This window comes from Lipophrys pholis (genome assembly GCF_963383615.2).
Source record: "Lipophrys pholis genome assembly, chromosome: 3".
Classification (NCBI taxonomy): Eukaryota; Metazoa; Chordata; class Actinopteri; order Blenniiformes; family Blenniidae; genus Lipophrys; species Lipophrys pholis.
The window spans coordinates 14343203-14368675 of record NC_137627.1 but is presented as its reverse complement, the minus strand read 5'-3'; the positions used below and the strand labels follow the sequence as shown (position 1 = coordinate 14368675).

The window sequence follows — 25473 nt, the reverse complement described above, 5'->3', positions numbered from 1 at the left end:
ACGCAACCCGCTGTAAAGAGACGCAAATGGTCATCAAAGACTTGGAAAAACTGGCGTAAAAACAATGTCGACTAACGCGACACAATATAAAACCAACAGAAAACTGACTAAAGTGATCTTCAAAAGACGCAAAACTATCACACAATTATTAAAAAGTCAACATATAGAAGCTAAATCACTAAAAAGATACGGATTCTGGTTTGAGGGACACAATGTAACTCTACAATAACACATCAAGGCAAACAGCCCTGAAGATAAAACACACAAACGGATACAGAATGGTCAAATGAGCAAAAAACAAACAACCTACCAGTCTGCCAAAAATCATCATGAAGATAAGCAAAATAACAATAAAGCATGATGACCACAACAGGATGGACAAAGATCACAACTGGATTAACAACTTCCAGTGTGATACACAACAATATGAATAGATATATATATATTTGCCCGCGAGAGTCCGGGTTTCTCTGAAATAGCTGTTTTTCCACGGCTCGAGGGGTCTGCAAATTTTTACACTCAATGCGTTCAATCCATCCATTTGGAGCAGTTTGGTGTCCAGAGTCTCGCTCAAAGACACTTTGACATGTGTAAATGAGGAATCGAACCTATAACACTTCTTATTGAGAGATAAACACTCGACCAAAGCAACGAGATCCTTTCCATGTAGTGTCCAGAATTCTGGATTTTATATTGGTTCGTTAGTTGGAAAGCTTGTATTTTATGACGTACCGGTTTGTTCATATTTTTCAGATAGCCTATGGATTCATTTACATATAATTTGAACATCTTCAAATATATAAGTAGCCAAGTGAACACTGATATGAATGACCGAATATGCACGTGTTACCCGTCTTATCTGTTGAATATGCTTTAATAAGTCACTGTGCGGGACAGTGTGCTTTCAATTTAAACGGGGCAATAAAGACGAAAGTCATAAAGGTGCGGGATGTGTTAGAAACCGTTTGCAAATGTACTTCGTTTGCAAGTTAAATATTAGATATCGTGGTTTTCTATGAGGACCAGATGCGCTTTTACGCACTCTGCCTCCTGCCCTCACACTCCGCGCGTCTTTTACGCACGCTGGATATTTGACTCCTCAGCGCTCGACATAGCGTCAAACGTCAGTATCGCACATTATTCTATAGGAAGAGGCTGTGTCTCAGTCATTTTGGGCTCTTTACAGGGACAGCTTATTTCATATTGTAAAGAAGAAATGAACACCCCCTTTCAAGGGTTTAGGATTGTTTTAGGTTTTCTTTTCGCAACCCGTTTCAGATAAAGTAGATCTGCGATCAGGAAAGGATTTATAACTTAAGGACTTATTTGTGTATTGTCGGATTGTTCTGTCAGGCGGTAAGTCAAAGGGACATGAGGACTCTTTCTACACTCTACGCGCTGTGCGTGTGGATCAGTTTAGTCTGTCCTTCGCTGGGAACCGGGTTTGTTTATCACTTCCCAGGCATCACTGTGCAGCGGCAGCGCATCAAATCGGAGCAGAGTAGCAACACTGGACCACCGGGTACTGGATCACGTACCCAACTCAGGTTCGCTCACACTGGACAGGTTGTTTCACTTAACGAGCAAATGCAACTTCTTGAGAAGCAAGACTTGCAGGTCACAATAGAAGCTCTTCGTTTAGGCATTCTGCTTTTTTTCAGGTTGTGTTTAATGTGTCAGCTTTATTGCATTTGGTCTTAAACGTCTCTTTTATTCCTAATTTAAGGAACTGGTGTCAGTACACTGTTTCCAAAACAGTAACCTGTCAGGTGCACAATGGGACAGAAACCACTGTGCAGAGAGTGTTTCAGGGCTGCAGATGGCCAGGACCCTGTGCCAAAATCATCAGGTAACCTCACCACTCAGCTCATGCTCATTCTGTTTGCATCTTCAAAATCAGTCTTCAATGGGGGGGCGTCCTGCATTGTGGCTGCATAGGACAGATGTAATAATTAAGGCGCTCTACAAGCATGGTGCCTCAGTCATGCAATGTTTACAGCCTTTGTCTTATTGAAAACGATTGTTTTTGTTAGTCCTTTAAAGTCAAACAGTGTGTATAATGTTTAGAAATTAATTTGCTTAACAATTTTTTGATATCACTTGTTGCAGCCACACAATAAAGTCAGATGTACTTTACTATTTTGGGTTTGGCTCCATTAAACACACTTAAAAGTCTATGTATCGTATATATATGACATAATCATATAAAGTACATTTGCTAATGTTTATTAGCCATTCAAACTTAGCTTGCAGGGGTTTATTTCTTCTCATTTTGATTCCCACGAAAACAAAGAATAGAACATTTATAATGTGTGTGTTTCTTTGTTTCTGCAGGGAGATCAAATCTATTTAGGTTCCCTGATAACATTGATTTTGTGTGGGTTTCCAGCTACAGGACTGTAATCAGGCCATCTTTCAAGACTACCTACAAACAAGTGACGGCTTTGGAGTGGAGATGCTGTCCAGGGTTTGTGGGAGAGGAGTGTCGTGAAGGTGAGTTTTCCTACCGGCACATGATGTCGCTTTCTCGAACACCAAAGTAGAGGAGCCGTAGACGACCATAGTTTCATTTGAGACTAATTGGCCACGGGTTGAAATGAAAGCCATGTGTTTTGCCAATACGGTCCATCTGTATCTTTTTAGTAGCAGCAGGCACCTCTACCCACATCAGTGGCAGTTTTTAATGTTTGGTGGTGTAATTCTGAATGTTTTATAAATCATGCTACTGTGCTGCAAGCAGCCTCTCAAAATGGTTGTAAAGTCATTTTGCATTAGAATTGAAAGCTTGTGTTAGATCACTTTTGTGAGTTGGGACTTTCAGTGAAGTGGGAGTTGAAAGGGATCCTGTGCCCTGTGGGTTTTTCTACCTTTTTCTTTTGCTCGTTAGACTTTTATGTGGCTGGAACGAGGGTTAGAATTACAATTACATCCTTTAGTTCTTTCTTTTCTTTTCTTCTGTTTTGTTTGCACATTCACACATTAGCTGCCGACAGCACAAAGACAGTTTGGTCAGGCTACAGGACTATAACGTGGTTATTGAAGACAAAAAGAGGAATGAAAAAAAGCTCAGAGGAGCGTTCAGCACAGCAGCTGATAAAGTGGGAGGTCGCCTACATCTCCGTCATGGGCAGCACAGCCACAGACCGCAGACTCTGGGCTCAGTAAAGACCTAAATTTTCTCCCAGGGGCCAGTCACAGCAGTCAAAGGTGGACGGTGGATAGAGGTCTTACATACGGCTGAATTTCAAATGTTTTGTTTTAAATATCCCAAAGGGCTGCAGAGAGAGATGGAGGCAGCACTGGATTGGATGGAGAAATGATATGTCACTGAGGTACTCTGGCATGGCCAGTTCAGATATGTCCAAGTTTAATAGTTACCTCAAAACGTGGGTTCTATTTATTGCTCATAATTGCCACAACTGGTTCCATTTTGCAAGATTGTCCATTGTTGAACTTGGATTGGCAAGACTTCCCACAAAAACAAATTTGAATGCTAATGGAATAAACACAGGCATTATTCCAGTGCTTTTGAGGTTGTTACTTTCCAGATTGTGGACATTATCCTGCACAAAGATTAACACATAGCGTATCCGCTGACTCTGTAATGCCAGAGATTATGGTTCACTTGAGACCAAAGCGGTTGCAGGAGTGTGAAGAAGTAATCACGCTGTTTATTTAACATTTGCTGAAATGTATTTGCACTTTCTAATGGCTACAGAGCGACAGGAAAATCACCTCCATATGGATAAAATGAGGGCCAGGCTCGAGTCGGCGAGAAGGCCTCAAAGACGGAGGCTGATGTCACCGAGACTCGGCTTCACAACGAGGAGTGGAGGGAGAGTTGGCAGGGGTCAGTGTGTTGGAGCAAGACCACAGAAGGAGGGGATGCTGAGGGAATTCATTTATTGCACGTAAAAACAACAAGGTGTTCAAATTGAGAAGAGAAGCGAAGAAGAGAAGAGACCTTATGATGAGTGTTTTTTGTGGCTGAAGCCTCCAGCTGCTATGAGCTGCTCAGACAGCAGCAGAACTGAATGTGTGGGAAAGTTGCCCCGCTCAGATTAATGAACGTGACGCTCCTCCACCAGATCGCTGTAATTCACTTGACCGTGTGAAGATCAGGCTGCAGCTCTAAAACTACAACTCGATTCCCTCCTGCAGACGCCGCTCTCCCTCTCCAACACTAAAAAAGAAGTGTGTTAATGATGACTTAGAAATAGTAGCCATCCTTCATGTTATTACCACAGTTTGAGCATTTTAGGACTTTCTGCAAAGATGTTCCATTGTTTTTCAAACAGCTGGCTCACATTGAATACAGATGTTTTTGTTTGAATGCAGCTGTTTCTCGTCCGAGATGACAGCGTGATTTAAACGCTACTACCATCTTCTTCTGATGGCTTTCAAAACCAAAATTATTCACATCATTGTGAAAAATTACTGCTACTAGAGGGATATTTCTACAACTCTGGAAACGCGCACTTTCCGCTCAAGGCTCAAACATTGAACGGAGATTAACACCACCGTCTTGCGATCGTTGGAAAAACTAAAGTGCACAGGGTGCGCGTGAGCCGATGTGACCGAAGGCAAGGTTCACCCTGGACAAGTCACCAGTCCAGCACAGAAAGACGTGCAAATTCATGCCGACAGGCAATTTAAAATCACCTCCGATGTTCGTGTTTGAAATGTCAGAGTACCTGCAGAAAACCCTCCACCCACACAGGCAGAACTTGCAAACGCCACAGAGGGATGTAGCAGGCTGTGAACAACAGAATGGCATCACAGCAACAACACTTTTTAATCATGATTTGTTTTATATAAAAGACATGCCGTCTCAAAGAAAATTAATGTGTTTTCAAGAGTTTGCTTTTGCCATTGTATCTGCATATATTTCAGTGCCTTGACATTTTAGTGGGGAAAATAAATCTAATCATGATCCTGTGATTGTTTTTGCAAACGAAAATGCTGGTATTCAGTTGAACTCAAGTGTAGAACATGTGTATCTTGACTGTTATTCATTTTGAAAGCCGAAGCCAGTAGCTTTGCTTAGCCTTGTCTATATATATATATATATATATATATATATATATATATATATATTAGCTTTGTTCGGCAGTGAGACTTCATTGCCAAACCAAAATCCACATAAATCTGAGTTTAAACAATCTTTATGGGTTTTGGTCCGGTTCAGTTGAGCAGGATGAGATGATTCAAACCTTTTCTTGTTCAAGGTTGATATTTAACAAAAATTAGCCATGGTATCAATCTTTCAATTTAAGTTTTGGCAAGGGCAAATAAGTGTATTTCCCGAAATGTCAGTTACTTTGAGCTTGGACAGCTTTGGCTGATAACAGAAATCAGATTTTGTGTGTGTGTGTGTGTGTGTGTGTGTGTGTGTGTGTGTGTGTGTGTGTGTGTGTGTGTGTGTGTGTGTGTGTGTGTGTGTGTGTGTGTGTGTGTGTGTGTGTGTGTGTGTGTGTGTGTGTGTGTGTGTGTGTGTGTGTGTGTGTGTGTGTGTGTGTGCGCATTTATCTTTGGGCCTTTATGTCACTCGGCCAACACTGAGCATGCAGCTCTGCGTAGCAGAAAACTGCTGCAATGGGGCACAGAGCCAGCTGTTTTATCAGAGAGAGAGAAGACAGCCGCAACCAATGAAAATGACATCACCTCTGGTTTTAGTTTGATGGGGTTCTGGCTCCACTTCAGAGGCCCCCGAGGCCCTCGGAGATGTAGAGACAAAGGACACAAAGAAGGCGAGACTCAAAGTTTGCTTCCATCACTTCTGCACTGTGTGCTTGTTTTCATCCTCGGAATACTGAACCATTTTCTGCACAGCATCAATGTCTTACTCTCCTGTTATTCTGTCTCAAATAATCATAGAAAAATAGTCACTCATTAAGTTGAGTAAGAGCAGGAAAGGATGTTGTTGTTTTTTTATTTCATTCAAAGGGAATAATTAAAAGAAAAAAACCCTCCCCGCAACAAAACCTCCAATCCGACACAGTCTGAATGAAAAGAAGCAGAAGAGAAGATCAGTCTTATAATATCTGTCCCTTTGTTACCTTACAATCACTTTACATCAGTCTGTTATTTGGTTTCTAAAGATTTACAGTTTTACATATATTTTTGTGCATTTTATGTACAGTATTTACAATATACAACTACAAAACCATCATTTTCATGTTTGTTCAAATCAAATATCTCACGTTATTTATGTCCAAATCTAATTTTCATAGTAATTCATCTAATTTTGATTTGCTGTGAGTATAATAATTTTTCATTCCTTATTATTTTGTTTTTAGGGTTCAACAGTCGAGTATTTGCCTCTGTCCCGGGCATCAATCCAATCGATCCAAAGTGTTAACAGCACTGGTTTCCACCCTAGGGTCTAGGACCCCCCTGGGGGTGGAACCAGAGATAACAGTGGGGGGCCCAGGTCTTTGCCTGCCCTGACACGGTCAACATGAGGTTTGCACGTGTAATAGAAAACCCAGAATATGACACTTTCTAGTATCAGGAGCAGACCAGGGATACTGTGCACCCATCCATCCATTTTCTATGCTGCTTTATCATGTTCAGGTTCACTGGTGGTATTAGGGGAAAAAGATTGTTCACTGATGGTCAATGGTCTTTAAATTGCGAGCCACACATTTTATTGCTGAAATCGCTGGGAATTCAAAACAGATGAATGCATGTCTAAACTCAGCTTAACCACAAGTTTAACAGTAACAAGAGTTGCCATTTCTTTCAAACCCCAAGCATCCTACTATCAAGACGAGCCACGCTTTCTATTGCTTGCTATGTATTGTAATGTGGAAAACATTAAGGAGTCTGGCAATCAATCACAAATTACTGCTTGCAAGGAAGACAAAGCATGTGCTCCACGAGAGGGTGGGTGGCACAATGTGGTTTCAGGTCCGCGAGGACGGGCTGATCCTCCCACACTTTATAAAACCTGGATGTGGATCATAAGAGTTCATTACTTTCTGCAGTGACGGACAGAAAAATAATCAGCCTTCTGTGTGGCAATTGCTCACTCATTTGTTTGAACCCCCTGACACGGGGTGGTTTGTACTTCTTTGTTTAACTTGATGCTAACCTAAACATGTCTGTTTCTGTGAGCCCTAGTTAGACATCGCTTCCATTTGTTGTGGTAATCAGCAATACTTTTGGCTCTTCATAGCTGCACAGTTCCATGAGAATGTAACTCCCAATATTCATGATAAAAATGTACGAAAGCACCACATTTAATTGTTGCCACTGCTTGAATGTGCATGACTTTGAAAAAGCAATTCTTTAGTCTGAACAGGTAACTAATCAGGTGTTAAATGTGTTATTGTGGTCAAGTTTACAGAGCCTTTAGTGTGTTGCACTTTTCATGTCCTCGTCTTTGATGACCTTAGAGCACTGTGAAAAGTCCTGAAAGTTGTGGCCAAATGCCTCCGGTCTCAAAGCTTGAATTTCTATGTGTTTGCTAATGGAAAATATGTGTTTTTTCCAAATTCACTTGGTTGACACCCTGACCCGTCAATATTTTTGACATCCCAGTTTGTGCTGGCTGCGTATAACAGTGCATCTGAACATTTACATTTTGCTTTCAGCAGAGTTGTGCTAACACATGACCGCATGGAACACATTTGCTTGAAATGTGTTCGGAATTTCCTTGTCGTCCCTCCCCACCCCCCCAACCCCCCGCCATTGCACACGCTCACACACACGCACGCACACATCTCCTTGTTCCATCACAGCAGCACCCCGGCATTTATCTGCACACAAGATCATATTAACTGTCGGGATTGTGTGTATCGTCTGTGTACAGTGTACAGGGAAACATAATCTAGTGCCAAGACCTTCCCTGATGAGAACCGTCACCTTTGATCTCACGATAAGTTCAGGGAGGAAAGGCCTTTAAAAGAGTTTAATACTGGGTGTTCATGCAAAGGATTTGACTGTGTGCGAGTGTACATGTGCGTGTGTGTGCTTTAAGTGAATTCATTACATGAGTGAAAAGGTTGTGGAGAGCTTCGGATGTCATATGTGTTAATTTGTTAATGCCACAGCTATGAAGCTGCTAAAGTCGCCTTTTCCCCTTCTGCAGCTGGATGAGCAGGAAATGAAGGAAGTGTGTTAAAAAGCCGCTGTTGGAGGGATTATCTTTAACACCAACCATATTCTATATGGTTCAAAAACACCCTGTGAATTTTTCCTCTCCGTGCTGGCCTTTGCTCTTTTACCTCTGTTTTCTCTTGCCACTGCTTGGATTTGTACCTTGCTGCTTTCCATTTGTCTAACTTCCTGTGACCTTTCGACCTCCTGCTCTCCACTCCTTCGAGTAAAGTGATAAAGTAGAACTATAGTCCACATGTGCTCCTCCAGAACACGACTTCTGCGGTGTAAAGATGTGACTGATGTCTCTGTTATGTCCCTGGTTGTGCTTAGATATAGGTCAAAGGGTGACCTCTGACCTGCTGAGAGCGATGGGAAAGCTCAGCTGTTCCTCCTCCTTGCCCGGTCTGTCTGATGGATGATGGTCTGCTCATACTTCTTCTGTGGTTTTTCATATCTTTCGTCAGCTTATCAGCAGAGTTTCCTGCCTTTCAGTCTTATCTTTCCATTTGTCCAACTTTTCTGCAACTCTACACATCTGTTAATGCAGAGTTACTTGTAGGTGAGTCTCCTGAGACTTCAACAAAAGTTTTAGGGTGAAGGAAAGACAGATGTATCCAAACTGGTCTGACATCTGCAGGTTTCTGTTTGCAATCTAGGGGAATGCATGCTTTTGATTTTCAGAAGATGTAGGAGTCGCATCCAATATTTTTTTTTTCTTAATTGTGTTTTTTCACTGACCTGATTTGCACACAAAAAAAACCCAAAGAGTTCTGGGAAACTTTTGCACAAGTGAGTTTGTGTGACAACCAGTAAGCTAAGAAATCAGATAATTGTTGGAATATCCAGAACTGAAAGATGAAAGACGTATTTTACCAGTCAAACTGAGCTCCTGCAGAGTCACTGCAGAATTTCCCATCATGGCATCTGCCGAGTTTGTTCATCATATAGTTTGAGCACATTGTGCACAGCTGAAACCAACAGGACTGCTGTGTGTTAAGTTTTTTTTTTGTTTAGTGAAATGTTGAACAAAGAAAAGTGCCGTTCTAGGAGAAGGCTGTAAAAGTCATTCCTGAAAGGGGCACAGGCATGTCCATCATATGACCACGACATTCCCGGAGTGACCATGTCCCTGTGGAAGATTAAATGTGATTTGGTTGTTACTCAACAATCTGAACCACGGACTAGAACGGAGTGATAATAAAATTGATCAAACCCTGCACACGTTAAGGCTAAAAACAACCCACTTTCTTGTTAAACTTTCAGGAAGTTCAAATGATCAATTATTATATTTCGTAAAAAACAATCAATCCTTGATAACTCCATAGGTGCTTTAGATCTGAAATGTGTGAATTGAAGTACCATAAGTGTGAATGTTTTCTGGTTTCTTTGTTATCAAGAAGGATCTTGATGAGAAATATATTATACGTTGCATTCAAACTGTCAGCTCGGGGAACAAAAACTACCCGATAATGTGGTGACAGAAGTGAAACAGTACTGTAAACACATACTATAGGCAAAACCTATACAAAATTTCATAAAGACCCCAAGATGCAAAGTGTCTGCACAGTACTATAGAACTTTATTTGACCTCATGTATGAGTGTAGCGATCCCGGGCTTGGACCCTAGTTGCCTTTGTGGTGTACATCATAAAAACTATCCAAGTCCATGGTGGAAGTTATAATGACTTTCTGTGGCAACCCAGATAATTCCAGATATTTCCAACTTTGTTATGGGATTCATGTCTTCTAGTTTGTCTTCTTATTCTTGTCCCACAAAAAAGACATGTAGGTTATCATGTGGAAGCAGGGATACTTTCACATTTCCTGTCTACACACACTCCAGTGTGTCCATTGTGCATTCCTGGGAAACCATTTAATCCTTGAAAATGTCTCCCTTCTTTCTGCTGATCATCCGGCTATCGTCTCTCCTGACTGGAATTCACACGGCAATAACTCATAATAGCAGGATGATGAGTGTATGTCTGTGCACCAGCAGGGTCAATCTCTAGTAATGACAGATGTGATTGCACCATATCAATGCAGTATGATGACACAAGCAAATCAATTTAGTCAACATGTGGTTTCTTTTCATAGTCTAGAAAAGAAAAAGCTCAGTTTTTCGTCCATTATGACAAATAGCATAGTGTGAGGAAAGACATGATTGCTTCAAACTGTGGCTTTATAGACTCACTTTTGTATCTTGTTCCTGATCAAATAAAGTTAATATATCATCGATGAAATAGAACAAACGACAACACTAATTCCTTGTGTGTAAATGGTTCATTTCATTTAAACAGTGTGTGGCCTGTCCACTGGCATCATGTTGAAAAAATGCTAAAAGAAAAAAAAAAAAAGATAAAAAATTCCACTGCGGATTGTGTGTGCGTGTGTGTGTGTGTGTGTGTGTGTGTGTGTGTGTGTGTGTGTGTGTGTGTGTGTGTGTGTGTGTGTGTGTGTGTGTGCGTGTGTGTGAATTTTGTGCCAGCTGTTCCTCATGCCAGCAATAGCTGACCACTTGCTGGCTGGAGTCGACACACAACAGGCTCATGGGACGCTGCCAGCTCTCGGAGGCTGTCTGTGGTCTTACACGCATGCACGTACATACGCACACGCACGCACACACACACACACACACACACACACACACACACACACACACACACACACACACACGCACACACACACACACACACACACACACACACACACACACACACACACACACACACACACACACACACACACACACATCTGTTTGTCTTCGTGCTATGACAGCAACTCTTGAGATGGTCCAAGAAGATGTTTCAATGGATCGTCCTTCAGTGCTCTTCACACACACAGGCAGATGATATTTAGCAGCATTGAAAATGACTGTTCTCAGCCGCATGCGTCATGGCGTGTTTTCTGGTGGAGGTTGGCTCGGTGGGTGTGTTTGTGCAGAAAAAGTAAAAACAGTGATTTCTTTCATGTACACTCAGGTCTAATGTAGGAAATGTCTCAGCAGACTGTACCCGCAGACTGATTTTCATGCTTGGCTAATTATCCTGCCCTGTCTTGTCCTGTAGATCTCATATGGCGGGGGATGACTCATTACATGTGGATGAATAATAGCCTTTAATTTTATTCGGATGACGTTAACTTTTAAGATGGATCGTTAAAAATGTCATTATCGTAATGAATTAAAAAATGGCTGGAAAAAATGTTATAGTCTTAATTATGCTCTGTTCCACTCCTGGAGGGAATTTGATTTGAGCAGGCAGCCTCTTGTCTCTCAGTTTTTTTTCCTGCTAGACTTTATTTAAGGACATTTAAATCTTTTGCATGGTGTAGTTACCCAGTGATCTAATTATTTAGTAACTGCACTGTGTTTAATTCAGCATTCGGCATCAGTGGTTATCAAAATCATGTAGAAAAAGGAGAATAAATACTCCCCCACCAAACGGAGACTCACCATTTATTTCAATAAATGTTCAACAACATCAGAGAAGATGTTGCATCTGAAGACTTAGTAAAACTGCCTGAACACATAAATCTATCCTTCTCTTCAGAGCAGAAAAGTCCTCTTTTCTTTCTGTTTATTTGGCTTCCCACTAAAGACAGCGTGATTTTGAATTTTTCCCATGAGCTGAGTACAGTCCAAGAAAAATAACCCTGCCTTATGTTGCCATGGTGTAATTATGGCTCCAAACAGACTCTATAGCTGTGGTCCCGTTCTAAACATCGACTCGAGTGCTGCGGAAGTTTGGTTTGCTAACCCAACATAATTAAATTCCAACTGTAGACACAGAAATCCCGCCTGCTTCCCTCACAAAATAATGTTGTTCTACTCCGGTTCACATTTCTGGTGGAGTGACTTAATTCTGGTGTTTTCCTGTGGTGTCTGTTTATGACATAATAACAAGATATGCCTGGTTTATTTCTAGATACAAGATGTAAAGTGGACAGGTTTGCTCATTAGCAGTGAAGAATGTAGGTCTAGGTCTGTGCTATTAAGTGCTAGGTCCAAGATGACAGATACAAGTTACCAGTGTTTTCCAACTATGCCCAGTGAGTCCTGGGGGGGATTCTACGCTTCCGTGGGTCTTGTCAAGAGTCGGAGTGATTTTCACCTGAGCCACCCCGATGAATGCTGTTGTTAAAAAAAATAAAACAATAATAATAATAGAGTAAGATCCAGTAGAGTCTGGTGGTGATAAAATGATATCCTGGTTATTTTTGCATGCTATAACTTTCTATAAGCACCACTAGAGTGCTTATAGAAACAGAATGTCTGCCCTCGAGGCAACAAAACAAATGTTTACCTGTTTCATCCAACAAGATAATCTGCACATCAAAACACCACCTTCATGGTTTTGGAGCCAAAATTAGATCACCTGCGCTAAAAAGCTAATGTTGGGATAAAAACAAGCTTCATTAGGTTTATAATCAAATCAAATCAAATCAAACTTTATTTATACAGCACTTTTCATGCAAAGGGTGTAGCACAAAGTGCTTTACATACAATACAAATAAAAATAGAAACACAAACACATACGACTGCACGAGCACACACTCTTACACACGCACGCACGCACGCACGCACGCACGCACGCAGGCACGCAGGCACGCACGCACGCACGCACGCACACACACACACACACACACACACACACACAGACACACACCCACACACACACACCACCAAGCCCAACTGATCGTATCAAAATACAAAAAAACAAACTGATGTAAGAATCGTCAAAAAAGAAAGAAAGTTCAGTTCATTGAATTCATTATATGATTTGGTGTGTTTGCTTTTCTCTGTAAAAGCATTTTTATTGTTTTCGATCTCAACAATGATATTGGATGATAAATCTGCAGGTTCCACGAATATAATAAAAAGTGGGATATAGAAGAGTCATTTCCATGTCTGTATGGTCTAATTTAGCCCTTTGTTAGTGTTTGCCTTTTTAACGAGACCTAAGAAATGTCAACTTCAGCAGTGAGGTATTTTGAAATATTCAATGTTGCAGAGCAAACCACCAAAAGCCAGTGAGTTTTGTGTTAACCACAGACTGTAATTCAGACATTTGCCCATTTAGAGAACTAAACAACTCAGAGACTACGGAGCCAGAAGTGCAAGAAGGGAAACCTATTTTGGGAGTTTATGCCTCCTCCTGACAACACTCAGGTTAAATCAAAGAATTGCCAAAGTTTATAGGATGCGTTATCTGAAACCTACGTTCCAAGAGCCATTTTCTGTTGCAGGGGCCCCATGGCTCCCCGATCTCTCGCACTGCATGAGCAATGCACCGGTCATCCCTCATGTAGCCCATGTGGCAAGGCCTCAGGAGTAGATGAGATATGCCCAGAAATGCTTTGGGCCCTGGATATTGACAAGCCTCTCCGATACCTCAGATACAGGAGGAACAGTACAGATTCTGTCCTGGCTGTGGAACAGACCAACTCTCCACCCTCTCACAGATTATTGAAGGGGCGTGGGAGTTTGCCAATCCAGTCTAAATGGGTTTTGTAGACCTGGAGAACTCTTATGACCGTGTCCCTCGAGATGCCTTGTCGGAGTTGCTTAGGAAGTATAGAGTACTGGAACTGTTCCTGCAGGCCGTCCGGTCTTTGTGCTTCCAGTGTGAGAGCTGCGTCCATATCCTCGGCATTAAGACGAACTTGTTCAAAGTGATAGGTGACTCCACCGAAGTTGTGCCCTGTCACCCCCTTCTTTTCATGATTTTCATGAACAGGGTGTCGAGGCGCAGTCCTGAGAGACTATATCTCTGGTTTGGTCTGTGAGCTGGTGGAGGTCACAGATGACAGAGATATCTGGGCTCCTCTGCTGTCTATACTGCCACTGTGACCCCGAAGCAGGAAACAAGATGGATGGATGAATTACCTGAAACCCATTACTGTCCATCTATCCAGCTGAGATATAGACCTTCTGAACTATTGCCAGAATGAGACGCACCACCAGTTTGCCCACAAACTGAACGTCAACGCCTCATCTGAAAATAACTGGGAATGCGTCACAGGCTTGTGAAACGGAGGAAAAGTGCTGATGATGAATAACTGTGAAGGAGATGAAGAGATATCATCTTATTAGTCTCCACAGTGTTGAGCCCATGGTTGCTCGTACCAGTCTTTCATGTCCTTCTCATCATGGACGAAGCCTCGGTGCGCTTCAGTCACATCACTTTATGTGGAGTCATTTCGCCCTCGGTATTTCAACAGCTCTCAGTATCCCGGTTGATGAAATCCGGGGAATGTGTTTTGGGTTGAACTGTTGATCATTGTTTCTGTTTGTGGCTGCTTTCCAAGGTGAGATACAAGATGTGGAGACACATCATTGAGAAACAACCCCCACACAACGTGATACACCACGGGACAAAGACATGGTACAGACAGTCACCCCATCCTATTTCAGTGAAACAGAAACCTCAGCGACGACCATTTGTACTCTGTGTACTGTGGTCGGAGACGACGATTTAGACGGACCAAAGCTGTTTAGGGTCATTTTTGTTGTTGCTTTATTTATGAGCACCAGTTGGTGTCTCTTCTAGTTATCCCTGCTATGACCACAATGTGGGTGAGTCTCATCTGCGGGACTGACAGCTGACATACCAGACTTCTTATGAGCCGTAGACCAGAAGACGGCTCAGATTTAGACCAAATAGTGTTTTTTGTTTTGTTTTTCTATGAAGCTGTGTTTTGGATTATAGTGAGTGTAAAGAATCCAAAACTGCAGCACAGCCAGAAAAGTATAGGCATGTTGAGCTGTGGTTTAGTGGTGGGTGAAATGTTGTAATTTGTGTGAGTGAGATGACCAGAGTGTCAAAAGCGGACCGAAGACATAACAAGTTCGGGACAGACAAGAATGTCTGCAATGCATTTCTGTCCTCATAAAATGTTTGACAGGTGCTGAAGGCAAAACGGATTACCAGAAAAAAAGAAAATAAAAATAAGCTACATTTATGTTTTGTCCTCATGTTTTGACAGGACATCTCAACTGATAAGGTTGGCCAAGGCAGGAATGTCAAACTTAACCAAAACCCCCCCAGCACAGGGTTGAGTCCCTCCAAATTTAATCGCATTTAAAGTCTAAAATTTGTAATTGAGACTTTAACTCAGAGGCTCCATGTGTGGGAGAAAGTGTCACTGCTGCTATAAGAATATTAAAATCAATAATGAGCATTATGCCTCTTACTACTCAGACATGGATGGATGGATGAAAAATATATATATATTTTGTTTTTCACATTTTTGGTGATTTTTTTTTTTTTAAGTTTCACCAACATATTGTTTCTGTTTTAGAAATACATGTGCATTTATCATTTCTCACTTATAAACTCTCCAATCACTAAAACTTGCTCTCTAATTTTCTGAGAAAGACCACCTCTACAGTGAATAATGTGTTGATTGCACAAAAACTGACTAAATAAGATTTACCAGAAGGCAGTTGACTGAATTCTAAATTATTTTCAAGTTAAAGGCATTAATCAATTCACTAACTTTGAGTAAGAAATGACAAATCATTGACAGAAGTGTTATGGAATAAAACGGGGGAGAACATACAAACTCCACACAGAAAAGCCTCAGTCTGGGTTTTCTTGCTGTTGCCTGCCACTGCAGTGTGGTGTGCCATTGTGTCACAATGTTGGGAACTGCAGACAGAGAAATATGTACTGTGTTTTTCTATGTGCTCAGCTTGAAAAGGATATTTATTTCGATCATCTTCTGTTTTTCTCTGTGTTCCGGAGCTCTCCGTCTCTAGAGCTTCAGTCTCCCCTGAATGTAAATGCACTTCCGTCTGATCAGCCAGTTGACAGGAGTCCTTTCTCACACGCGGCATCAAAGGCATGTCATTTGACACCAGCGTCATAGTATTCCTGGCAGCTGCTCTGAGAAAGAAATCTGTCAGTTTGTGGGAAAGTGTGCAAGGCTGAGCTTTCTCTTCAATGAATGAACTCAAATCTGCCCTTGTCTGACACCACTGACCACATTTAATTGACAACTTCAAAGAAAGAAATATTTTTTTTTTACTCCTTTAGTGGTCTCAAAGTACTTTGTTCTATCAGTCACTTTAACTCACTCACACACATACTGCTGCTCTCCTTGTGGTAGAACGTGCAGTCCAATGTCTTTCGTAATGTGATATGAGGGGCGCAAAATACAAAAAGTTCCTTTAACTGAGGAATCGTGTTACATACTAATGGATTCCATCTCATTGATGTATTTTATTAGTTTCTTGTGGATTATGGCGCTTTATAATAGAAATAAATCCAGTTTGGTTGTCTTTTCCCGCAAAACACGTGTTTCCATGTGCGTCACAGTAAACGACTTTCATATCTGGAAGGCAGACATGAATATGCAACTATCACAGCGAGTGGGCAAATCAAAAACCTGTGGAGTCAGAATACAAGCAGGTGTGTGTTCAATTCAGAGATTTTTTTTTTTCAGTGAAAAATATAATAATATTATTCTGTGAGTGAGTGACATGATTTATGAAGGAATTTCTAATAAAATCTCCGGTCTGGTTTGACGAGCATTGTTCCTGTGTACCTTGGCTGGAGTGGCTGTGTATGAGATTGAGCGGCAGTGCTCAGGGTGCCAGCAAGGGGGGGGAAAAAAGTAGGAAAGAGACACGAAAAGACTGAAAAAACAAGTAACAGACAGATGTAGAAGAAGCAGCATGTGTGTGTACTATAGAGCAGGAACTAAACTTACCTTCTTCTACCTTTATGCTTTTTTTGCAGAGTGTATGAACTGCACCAGCTTCAATGACATGAACAGCAGAATAAATACAATCGAATCAAAGGTAAGAAAGATCTGTGAAATAATCTGAAAACAGGATTCTCTGAGGTTTGGATTCATACTTCTTTGATTGTATTTTATCTGAAATGTGCTGGTCATGTTTTAGATACAGCTGTTAGAGGAGGGACGCTCGTTTACGCCGTCAGTCAGCAGTCGACCAAGAGGATCATCAGACAATGAGGTGGACGCGCCGAAACCTACCCCGATCGGTCCACCATCGTACCTGCCACCAGGTGACAAAACGTTACAGATATATCATTAAAGGAAAATGTTTTACTGCCTTCAGTGTTTCATTAAAACAACCAATTGCATGCGTTCAGACATGAAACAGATGTCAGCTGTATAACCAGTTCATGTACTGACAGGAAATTACAAGGTCACATGATCATAAATATTCACAATAAAACCACCAGATCATTTGTGCTTTGGACTTTAGACTGGACAATATGAGCATTTGCTGCATTTTCCTACTTGGCGAGTTGTGGTTCATTTTGAACGTGCATCCCAGTACGCAAGAGAAAACTGAATTTTGGAACTTTTCGGCTAACAGGAGATTGTGGCGGTCACAGACAGAAAGAAGTAGCGTGATTGATTGAACCATGATGAGGATTCGATCCAGTGCCTTTTGGCAAAAAGTTGGGATAAAGTTTATTTTCAGCTGTGTCTTTAATGTTATTATTCAAATCAGATCCAAGATTTTTTGTTTTTGTGGGGGGGGGCTACCAGTAGGTCGAGGGCCTCCAGGGCCTATTGGACCTCCAGGACCACCAGGACATGCAGGACCTCCAGGGCCAGCTGGAGTAGGAGGCCTCCCTGGACCCATTGGTAAATATGTTTCTTAGCATTAAGGCATCAGTGCTCCTTTAGAAATGTGTTTTGTGTAATTGTTCCAATCAGGGGTTTGGTGAAAATAATACTTCAGTCTGTTTAATGTCATTTTCTTTGATGATCAGGACCAAAGGGGGACAGTGGTAAACCAGGAGAGTTAGGTCTCGCCGGACCTCCTGGTCCACCAGGGCCTCCAGGGCCTCCAGGGCCAAGTCTCTCTCCTATCCGAATCCGGGGTGACGTTTTTCACGTGGACCATCAAGGTAAGCTATTCGATTCCACATCTACCCTGTTCTAGTATCTTAGAGCTAAATTGTCCCAGATGGGCTCAAATGAGAGCACGGTAGAAGTAGATCTTACACACAGTTAAACTCTGACCCAAGAACTATTGTAAAACTATTCAAGTGTTCAGTTTTTTTGAATGGTCTGGTTTGAAGCCAAAACCACCAACAGTTCATCCTCCAATGAAGTCATCAGTTTCACACTCAAATGTCTTGTGCGTGAACTTCATTCGACTGAATTTATAAAAATCCTTTTGACAGGCAGAACATGAAACCGGCGCACAACGTGTTTCTGTGTGTGGGAAGTGCTGCAAAAGGGGGAGACAGGTGGACGCACAGATGCTAAAAACACACTGTATGGCATTCAGCAGAGGGCTTAAACTTTTAATGGAGAGAGTGTTGTTTCTTTTCTCTCGCGGGCCTGGCATAGATTTGGTTTAATTGTTTCCGTGTGTTTTACTGCTTCTGAGCCACTGTTTACTGCAACCTCGTTTAACACCACCACTGAAAAATGCAGCCAGACTTCATGATACACAAGTTTACCTTTTGGGTGTTTAAGAAATAAGCTGAAATAAGCATACTGTATACAAACACATTTGTCATTCATCATGAGAACTTTTGCTCAACTTCCACTTTTTGTTAACTCCTTGTAATCAACACTTTTTCACTGTTTGGTACAAGAGAAGCCCATCCATCCATCTTCTATATTCTATCTTAGCCAGTGATGTGGGGCAATGCACTCAATCCCAGCTGACTGTAGCAGTGAAGGCAAGTTATACCCTTCCACTGTCAGTTCCTAGGTTTGGCCACATGGAGGCAGCAGACCTCCATGTTATACCCATTGCCTCACGAGGCCTGCTGGCTCTGATTAGGCTCTTGGCTGTCTGCCTTTCTGAGCCCGGGACAGTGTCTGCGGGTCTGGAACTATGTAGATTTGGGTCTGTGGGACCATGTAAACTGAGGGGGCCAACTGGCTGTAAATCAGGCCTAATTTGTTAGCTGTCAGCACAACCGTCTGCGATTTGGGGAAACTGGCCACGGCCCCAAGCCAAAAGCTGGTCCGACTTTGAATGAGGGAGGAGATAGTCTGCCACTCATGTGGAGTTTCTGAGGGAGGCAGCCAGGCTGGAGAGACTGTAGCATTAGAAAATTAGTTCCAGAGGGAAATCTGCTCCTTCTAGACCCTTTCTATGGACTGCAGCCATAATGTAACAGTGCTGTTTCAACACGAGGGGAAGACTGACGCTGAGCATATGTTAACGTGGTGGGGGAAACGTGGCGTGGTTTCAGACAAAATTTATACTTACAAGTGCACTTGAAACGATCCAACATGCTGAGAACAAGAGACGGCTTCCACTCTGTGCATGTTTACTATGAGGATAGATCATGCCCAAGCATTAGCTGCTCCATTAAACAGGACCTTGTTTCGATCAGCCAGCCGCTCCTGTCCATCACTGTCACACTGGATGTAGTCCATCTGTGGACTTGTCGTGAAACCGCAGCCTGACCTGGACCTCTGATGTCTTAACTCCTCTGTTAGCTCGGAAAAAGATCTGCCCCTGGAAATTTTCTTATGCTCAAGGTATGGATATAATGCTTTATAAATTAAAAAAAAAAAAATGTGACCCCAATGAACAGCAGACATATCAATTATCTATGCTGTGTGTTTCAAATACATCTGAATCTGACTAGACTTGGACTTGATCCGTAAGGTAACTGTGACTGCCGCATAAGAAAAAGGTTTGGTATGTCACTGCAGGTGAAGCCTTCATCATGAGCGCCTGACAGAGGCCATTTTCACTAATCTGAGAGGTTAAAGACGCTCTTCAGGCCGTACGCAGTCATATGCAGACATGACAACACCCAAACGTGAAATCACCAAATATGCATCGATTTTACATTTTGATGCCAGTTTGTTGTAAATGTTTTTTGATTCTGTGTTTCCATCCATCCATCCATCCATCCATCCATCCATCCATCCATCTCTTCCATCATGCTGTCCTAAAAATAACCTGTTTACTTTTCAAACATCATAATTAACTTTCCATTTGCTGTGTTTTTTTGTTTGTTTTTACAATTTAGGTTCAGTTGACTTTTTCTTTGCAACTTTAGGGTCTTGTATCATGAAGAACTGAATTAAATTAAACGTGCTTCATACAATATTGCTGTCTGTATTGCAAAGATTTTAGAACCGCAACAAGCAGAACCTTCATGATTTGCCAGATTTTTTTTTAAGCTTGTGAACCATCAGTATCTTGACTCATGTTATAGACTGAAACACTCATGAACCTGAGTCTAATTTTAATTTTCTGCTAGATTTTTATAATTCCGTTGAGTCAGAAGTAAAAGGTTTTTGGACATTATTTTCCTCATGGTTGACATTAAAATATTGTCACACAGATACTGTTGATATGTTGGGTTTTTTTCTTCCAGAAGAGAACCCCAGTCCAGTTCTCCCTGTGCCTCAGGTTATAGCTGGTCCACCCGGTCCACCCGGTCCACCTGGCCCTGTTGGGCCCACAGGTACAAGTACAAACTATTTACTTTCCCCAAGTCCCAAGAAAACACCACAAACCACCAGCATGTTATTTGTAAATCCGTGCTTCTTGTTTAAGTCCACATTCATTAAAATTCTCAAAGTCTCTTATAATTGTCCAGATGGTTGAAAAGTAAAAAGAAAGATGAAAGAGTGCTGGTAGTTTTACTGTGTTTTGAGGGCATTGTGCTGATATGGCTCAGGAACTTTATGGAGGAAAAGTTAAAGAAAAAAAAAAGTAGCTCTAAGTGATCAGCTTATTCTATAATGTTACATCTGTCCTGATGGAAGTGGTCTCTTCCATGATGCAGCTCCATCTACAAGGTGTGATTGACGACTGAATGGTTTTTATGACTGAAAGTACTATAAATCATAGACTGTGGCTTGAACCATGTTCTTATCAAAAGTGCAGTATAGTAAAGGTTGGCACTTTAGTATCACAAGTGAGAAGATTCAAGTTTTTTCTTTGCTTCCCTCAACAATCCAAATACACAAACTGCACATCTTTAGGTTGTTACTGTGGCGAACTGCCGACCTCTCCATGGGCTACCCTGTCTTTTGTCCAATTAAGATGGATGTACAATAGCACAGAATGTAAAAGCATGGCTTTTTGTGTGCAGTAAAATCTCTGTTATTTGGGAAAAAGATTACAACATAGAGCACACTGGGGGTTTAGTTGTTAATCTTGTTTATCTTTGTAGATTCTGACCGATCCTTCTCACATCAGCATCATTTTCTGAATTGAATTCATCTGTGTTCGAACTGAAGTTTGATATCCTGAGCCGTCACGGCCAAAGTTAAACATTCATGAGTCTCACCCTGTCAGTTTTTATGTGCGTGTGAATCACTGCAGGCTTCTCGGGAGCTAGAGGACTTGCAGGGATGCCAGGTCTCCCGGGACAAGATGTGAGTTTCTGTTTACCGAGAGGCGATTGCTTGATTAATGCGAACATTAACATGTGACTTTAATCACTAATACGTGTCCTTCTGTTTGACACAACCAGGGCAAGCAGGGCCTCCAAGGCAAGCCTGGTGATGCCGGGCCAAAAGGAGATCCAGGGGAAAGGGTGGGGCTGCTCATGATTGGATTACCAGTCTGGCAGAACATATTTGATTCCACTGAACTATCAAAATGCTTTTTGTTTGACGTTTTGTAAAAAGGCTCAAGTTGTCGTGCAATCTCAAACACATTAAAGGTGAACAAGCTTTTCTTCAAAGACTCACTCCAAGCCATGACTAATCTTCTTCTCTCTCACGTCCAAAGCCAGGCCTCACTGATCAGGGCGGCCATGTCGAGTCCCCTCTGTAGTCAGCTCTCTAGTGGGCCTCTGTCTTTAAACCTGATCCTCTTTCCTCTACCAGCTTGATTTAAGATTGCAGATCTGGTTAAGGGGCGGAAAAGCTCGGAGGGGGTTAAAAAATGCAAGCCAGTGAAATGTGAATGTGAGCAGGTCGGCTGAGTTAATATTTGTCTTATTCTCTTGATATTCCTCTACCAGGGACCTTCAGGGGCAGCAGGTGAGCAGGGCCTACCTGTAAGTGAAAAGCTCTCGTGTTGGAACTGACACACACACACACACACACGCACGCACGCACGCACGCACGCACGCACGCACGCACGCACACACGCACACACACACACACACACACACACACACACACACACACACACACACACACACACACACACTCTGATCTAACCCAGCTTGAAATCATGACGGAGAATGGACTACCTTCTGTCCTCATGACTTGTATGTATGCGCAGGCACACACTCGTCTATAACCAGATCGCTTCCCTTTGTGTTCGCAGGGAGCATCGGGGCCAAAAGGAGAGCCGGGAGAAGGCTTGCATGAGGTAAGAGACATAAGTGTCTTTACCTCCTGAGATCCTTTGAGAAATGGTCCTGAACAAATGGTTGTGTTCAGGGTGAAGTTGTGCAGCAGCTCAGGGAGGCGCTGAAGATCCTGGCCGAGAGGGTCCTGATCCTGGAACACATGATCGGTATTCACGGTGAGGAGAAAAACAGATACGGAGGGTCATTTCCTCCAGACAGAAGAATCATTAAGTGAAAAGAATAATTTTGAGATTTTGTAGAAACATGCTTTCTTGCTCTCTGGCAGGGTGTTAGCTAAGGAGGCGGATACGTATCAAACTTTTAAGACCTGGAACATTCATCTATCTGTAGAGATGAGAAGTAGCAAAGCGCAAACCACATATTTAATGTATCTCCACTTCACTCAGGTTTCGTCGCAGAAGTTTAAAGTGAAAGTGAGAAAGTGAGAGTTTTTATTTCAGTTTGCGTGCATCCGATTGCGCCTCAGTCAAGCTGTATTGAGTTTCGCCTGCCAAGGTGTCACATTCAGTTAAACAGACAAGTGATTTGCATCTGATACCTAATTTCATTTCCACAAGAAGCTCGATTGCTTTGACTGTCTTCTTGTTTCGCTTCGGACAGAAAACTCAGAGGGATCCGGTTTTGGCAGCTTCTCGGACCCACAGTCTTTTCCTGTCGTGAAGACGAAGCGGCTCCAACCTGGACAAACCCCTCCACAGTCTCCAGTGCTGGACGACAGACCACGACGAGTTCGTCTTTAAGAGTACAGTCTAATTTTGTATTTGTGTTTACAATTTTTCTGATTTTGTAGGACAGGAATCGTGTTGTGTTTATCATTTTTCCTCAAACTTAAAAATGGAGGCCTCTGCAGATTTGAACCTCTTCCTCTGTGTCGCTGCATGACCTTAGTCTGGATAACTCAATCAGCTGCAATTTCACGGTGTTACATAAAGAAATATTGTTTCAGTGTTATGGGAGATTTGGCATCCTTTTCTTTTTTCAGGAGATGAAAGACTGCCTAGTAAACACATTCATTTGCTTGGCTGACATTGCAAATCTTTGAGTTCCCGAGAGCCGCAGTCAAAACGTAGTATTTAGTGTCAAACACATTCTTGGAATGACCTCCGGGTTCATCTTATGCGCCTGTCAAATATATTTCTTACTCTCTCTTCTCCCTGTCTCTCTGTGTGCTCTGCCTTGTTAATGCTGAGGTAAGACATGACAGGCTGCCAGGAATATCTGCTTAAAATAAAGTTAGGTGAAATGGATAGCATCTGCAGAGCGCACATCTGGAAAGCAAGCGGGGAGATGCTGAAACAGTTGAATTTTGGCCCGGAAACCACAAACCTTGCATGGCCCCAGTGCACCATTCACACAAAGGGCTGACAAAGCGCTGAAGCTGACGGGATTACATTTTTATAAACTGCCGTTGAGATTTCTTTTTTAAACTGATATGATTAATTGCATAATATGTCTCATAGAGACCCAGCTGTTGGGTTCTAAATAAAGATCCAGCAATGTCTGGGACAATGTTTGTTTTCTCCATTACAAGGTTCATATGTAAAAGACATTTTGGAAGATAATCTTTTGCTCTTTTGTTGCATGGAGACGGAGAAAGATTGATTGCACTGTTGCAATATACTCTTTTCTTTATGTCCTGCTGACACGGCAAAGAAATATACCTGACCCGCATTCAAATGTCAGACTGCTATGTCTGCTCACTACACTTTGCTTTTTGTACAAATGAAACAGGATGTAACGTGTTAATGAGATGCTGCAATGACAACTGTACAGACCAGTGGTTCACAAAGTGTGGGTCGAGCCTCACCAGAGAGCTTTGAAGGAATATTTCAAGGGGTCAAAGGGATTCCTTTTCCATCCATGCATCCATGTATGGAAGAGAAAGTGTTGCAGGGTGAAGAAGCCAATCCCAGCTAAAACACACACACACACACACACACACACACACACACACACACACACACACACACACACACACACACACACACACACACACACACACACACACACACACACACACACACACACACACACACACACACACACACACACACACACACACACACACACACACACACACACAGTGCTAACCACTGTGCTGCCCAATACCTTTCGTCTTTCCTGTTAGTTCCTCAGACAAAATCACAATAGTAATATAATAGACGTAATCTAAAAAAAAGTTAAAATGAGGAAATCAATAAAACCACAAGTATTATAAAGTGTGGTAAATGCAGAATATATATAGAGGCTCCCCTTATATGTAGAATTTTAAAATATATCTTTCTGGCTGGAAGAGTTCTACTTTTTCTTGCCCGTGGATCCCAGCAGCAAATATCAACAACATATTGTAATATTTAAAAAGAAAATACAAGGATGTCTAACCTTCAGCCAAGATTTACTACTTGGTGTGAGAGTTGGCAGGAAGCAATGTGGTTCGAGCTCTGTGAGGAGGCTCCCATCCTCCCACACTTTGAAAACCCCCCACTGTAGATCACCGCAAGACACAACGCAAGAGAGTGCAACAGTTTGTTAAAGCAGACAGGATTTCATTGAGGTAGAGGAGCCAAAATTATTCACATTTTTCTTTTCATTTCAGAGCTGTTTTTACTGATTCCTCAATTTTACTCACGACTCTCTGTGGTCAAATCTACTAATCTCGTTTGTTCGATCTTTTACTGTATATAGTGCTAATGCATGAAATGCACAGACAGAGACTCAACGTTCAGTTTAATATCAGAGTTGATGTTGCAGTGGCAAACCATCGTGTAAATCCTCTTCTATCATGCGACAAGTTTTAAAAGTGTAAGGAGGAAAAAGTGCCTATATTTATATTAAAGTCTAAAGATAAAAAGCTTCATTTCCCAAGTAAAACAAGGACATCTGAAAACACTACTTTGGTACTATGGTAAAGTATGTATTTTGATATTGTGTGATCTTTGACTATAATTGTCAGTCATATAAACGAGGCCTGATTTTGTTCAGTCTCTAATATGTTGTATTAGTCTGGATCTACTGATGTTTGCCTGCCCCGAATACACAGCTGTTGTGCATGTTTCATTATCTGTTC

General features: G+C 41.9%; 1 protein-coding gene across 1 annotated transcript; it reads left to right on the top strand.

Annotated features, from left to right (window-relative positions):
- Positions 1 to 1058: 1058 nt before the first annotated feature.
- On the top strand, positions 1059 to 23919 carry col26a1 (collagen, type XXVI, alpha 1). Its single transcript, XM_080458967.1, has 14 exons — positions 1059 to 1547; positions 1727 to 1849; positions 2390 to 2493; positions 16848 to 16909; positions 17012 to 17138; positions 17632 to 17730; positions 17859 to 17996; positions 20448 to 20537; positions 21404 to 21456; positions 21555 to 21617; positions 22050 to 22085; positions 22361 to 22405; positions 22477 to 22561; positions 23007 to 23919. The coding sequence occupies exons 1-14, from the start codon at positions 1372 to 1374 to the stop codon at positions 23144 to 23146; spliced, it is 1341 nt and encodes a 446-aa protein (XP_080315093.1). The 5' UTR covers positions 1059 to 1371; the 3' UTR covers positions 23147 to 23919.
- Positions 23920 to 25473: the final 1554 nt, after the last annotated feature.